The 3657-nt window shown below is 40.2% G+C and overlaps 1 protein-coding gene across 1 annotated transcript; it reads right to left on the reverse strand.

Moving 5' to 3' along the window:
• Positions 1-1298: 1298 nt before the first annotated feature.
• On the reverse strand, positions 1299-2525 carry LOC133883267 (glutathione S-transferase T3-like). Its single transcript, XM_062322541.1, has 2 exons — positions 2106-2525; positions 1299-2014 (listed from the first exon to the last, which is right to left on the reverse strand). The coding sequence occupies exons 1-2, from the start codon at positions 2520-2522 to the stop codon at positions 1388-1390; spliced, it is 1044 nt and encodes a 347-aa protein (XP_062178525.1). The 5' UTR covers positions 2523-2525; the 3' UTR covers positions 1299-1387.
• Between the last annotated feature and the right edge of the window lie 1132 nt (positions 2526-3657).

A 3657-nucleotide genomic window follows, 5' to 3' on the forward strand; every position in this document is an offset into this window, starting at 1 on the left:
AGTAAGGATTGCAGCGAGGAGGAACGGGAAAAGAGAAGGAACCCAAGGTGAGACTTCCCTTGCTGTAGCACGATTTTCTACAATGTTTTGGCTCTGTAGCTGATGGTGGAGGTTAAGGAGAGGTGAAGTTCTGGTAGGGACTGCGGAATCCGTCATTTTCTACACATTCTAAAATTGCAGAATTGTGTTGTTTCTGTTGATCGTGCGATTAGGGCACCTTAATGGCCGAATTAATTTTTCAATAGTTATGAAAGTTGTAGATAACCCCAAGATCCATGCTCTGCGAAAATTTCAGAATTCAAAGGAATTAGGAGTTGTGGCTGTACAAATTTGGCTGTCAGATTCTGGTGAGATGCTAAACAATAATAGATCTATTTAGATTTTGGATTTCTTAGACGTCGACCCAGTTCTGCAAAATAACTACAGCGTTGTAGTTCTTTTCCAAAGCTTTCCTGATTGGTAAAGAACACGATCATTGGTTGAGTAGAACTCCAGTATGGTTTTTTTAAATCGACAGTAGGTTTTTGCTGTCAGAAAATTCAGTCAATGTTCCGATCATGTTTAGGCCTTGTTAATGACATTTTCTGCATATCAATTTTATACCAAAGTTGTATATCTTATTGTTGTCTCCATTTCCACCCAATTTTTTGTTGATTAGTTTTGGACATATTCGGGTTTGCATGTATGTTCTTTGATTGTGACTGTTTTCAGTGATGTCTTTAGAGGTCGTTTAGGTGACCTTAGAGCAACTCCAACAGCACGTCTATATTTCACCATCCATATCCTCATATGGATTGCCATCTATAAAGATTCCTCCTCCATAATACTCCACCACTCCAACAGCACATCTATATTTCACCCTCTATATTCTCTCTCCTATTTTTTAATAGTATTCTATAACTAACAATATATTCGTAACGACTATATTTTTGTAACGGCTATATTTCTAACGGCTATTTCTCCAACGGCTATTTTTTCAATGGTTATTTTTCCAATGGCTATTTTTTTATATCTATATATGCAAGTCCATTTTTTCAGAAGTGAAAATAAATAAATCTGCACAACATCTGATGACTGGAACAGATAATAGATAAGCAAATGAGAGACATGCCAGGAAAAAAAAGAAGGAATTAGGCTAGCAATACAAGGGAAGACAATAATTATCAGCACAAATATGGAATGAGCAAAAAGTCATAAACATGACTGCACGGTCACTTTGTAATACTTAAGTGTTCACGACCTTAGGTAACTGCTAAATCAATTGCATATTAAAATATACAGTCAGATTAGAATCTGAAAACTAAATTAGATAGAATCCTTCACAAATAGTCCACACAACTTATAGTTCGCACAACAAATAGTTCATACCACAATGCAAATAGCACAACTAAAAAACATAATAGTCTCTACCCGATGCGTTGTATCGTCGAGCAATGATCTCACCCTGCAAGCTCATGTAATATTGTTGTTGTGGCCCACTCATACCACTAATGTCCATGCTCATAATCCTCTCTTCATCATGCTTTCTCTGTTGATCTAGCTTTTGTTGTTCTAGTGCTACCTTCTTTCTTTCTATTTCCTGCTTACTTTCTTCAAGTGCAATCATCTTTTCTTCCATTGCAAGTGCTCTCTCATAGCGAGCATCTTTCTTGGCCTCTTTCTTGTCTTCCCTCTCAATCTTTTTTGACCACACTTTATCCAATGCTAACATGACAGCACTACCATCTGAAGAGGCAGAACTTTTACCTTGTCGTAATCGTTCTTTCTCGGCCTTCTTACCAATTGGTCTTCTTAATGGATCATGTTCAGGAGTACAAGCCTCAACTTCATCATCGTTGGAGGTCGTACCTGGAGATGAAGTACCCGGACTTGCATTGGAGGCCGTCTTTTGTTTTTTCTGAGATAATCTAGAAGTCCACTTTGGATGGTGCTCTAAGATTCTCCAGCAATGCAATAATCCAAATGATCTCCCTTTAGTATCTTCCGCCTGGTACAAAGTACATGCCTGAACAATCTGCAAGTGAAGATGTCTTATTAAACTTGCACACAACATATGAAGCTACAATATATAAAGCTGTAAGAAAATTAAAGAGATAGGTGCCTACCCTGTCTTGCGCTGTCATACCGCTTTGTCTTCTATTTTGAATCCGGTCATAACATCCACAAAACTTGTTAACCTGTTCTTGAATAGTACCCCAACGGTTGGCAAGAGAATTTTGATTGCGCACCGATTCAAATTGCTTGTTCTGCTGATAGTAATGATGAATCCTAGTCCAGTAAGATTCACGACTTTGTTCGTTCCCGATTGCTGCATCCAAACTGGTATTTAGCCATGCTTGTACCAACAAGTCATCTTCTTGCTCAGTGAAATTTTTTGATCTCTTGTTGGTGGGTCTCGAGGAGACGATAGGTTCTTCAATGTATGATTGTTGCTCTCCAATTGGGCTAAAATTTTGACTATCCTCCCAACTTGCGCCATCGATTTCACCACTCAACAAGTTACAATAAAATCCATCCGCCATTGTAGCACCTTGCTTTAACATTAAAGAGAAAGTATGCATATTTATTATATCACATTCTTAATGAACTGAATAGGGAATGTATGGCACAATATTTACAAAAATATATAGAGTAGCTAAACACAGTACTACACGTTCATGGAGTATTCAGAGACTTGAATTTCAAAGCACAGAAAAGAAAGTACATTTGCTATCTTAGATAGTATGCAGGCAGTTTGTTTCTTTTTTGTTTTTTTAGGAAGTAGCTATCATTGATATAGGGAAAGAGAAATCATTCGTTGTCTGAAATTCGTTTTGGCAATATTGCTCCATCTGACGGGGAGACAGAATGAATGGAATATTGCTACTATTGGCAATGTACATTAACCTTTTTTCCTACGAAATTTCAACACTGCTCAGTCCAAAGCGCATCAACTGGAAGTCTAGTTTCCCTATTCAAATGCATTACCTCGAACGGCAAAACAAATCTGAACAATGAACATATGAAAAATTAACCCAGAAGGAAAGCAAAAACAGAGGAAGAAACGACATCCCGGCAATTTGCTAACCTTACTGGAGAGAAGAAACACACGAATTGGTTTGATTCGGGCATCAAGTGGCCAGATCTGGGGAGGGGAAGGACCGAAGGAGCGAGAGTTTGATGGGGGCCGAACCTGTAGGAGAAATCGCTGGCGGATGGAGCGGCAACGGCACGCCCGTAGCAGGAGAAAGCTCGCGGGGGCTCACAGGCAGCACGCCGGAGCTTCTGGTCCTCTGCCGGATGCGCATTTTTCCACCTGCCGCTCTCCTCTCGCGACGAGGTGGAATGGGTAGCTGGTCGACAGGGAAGGGGAGGGAGGAAGGGGAGGAAGGCGGGAGTGAAGCGGCGGTTGCTCGATGGCGGCCGGGAGCACACGCTACATTTGGCGTGCGGTGAGGGTGATTTTGAGGGTCTGGTAAAATGGCGTGTGTGACAGCGCGTCTGTTGGAGCGTGATTTTTACGTAGCTCACGCTATTTTGGCTACGGAGGGTGTGATAGCGTGGCTCTTGGAGTTGCTCTTAGAGGCATGATAAAATCATGTTTTCACAACAAAGTTGTAGCTCTTATTTTGTAGTTTTTAAATATGCATTTATTTTCTATCATATCTGTAGTATAAA

Source organism: Phragmites australis, chromosome 10, assembly GCF_958298935.1.
Source record: "Phragmites australis chromosome 10, lpPhrAust1.1, whole genome shotgun sequence".
Taxonomy (NCBI): domain Eukaryota; kingdom Viridiplantae; phylum Streptophyta; class Magnoliopsida; order Poales; family Poaceae; genus Phragmites; species Phragmites australis.

Coding starts and splice junctions, on each gene's coding strand:
- LOC133883267 (XM_062322541.1), bottom strand. CDS start 2,522: ATGGCGGATGGATTTTATTGTAACTTGTTGAGTGGTGAAATCGATGGC. Junction 2,015..2,105: donor GTATGACAGCGCAAGACAGG/GTAGGCACCTAT, acceptor CTTCACTTGCAG/ATTGTTCAGGCATGTACTTT.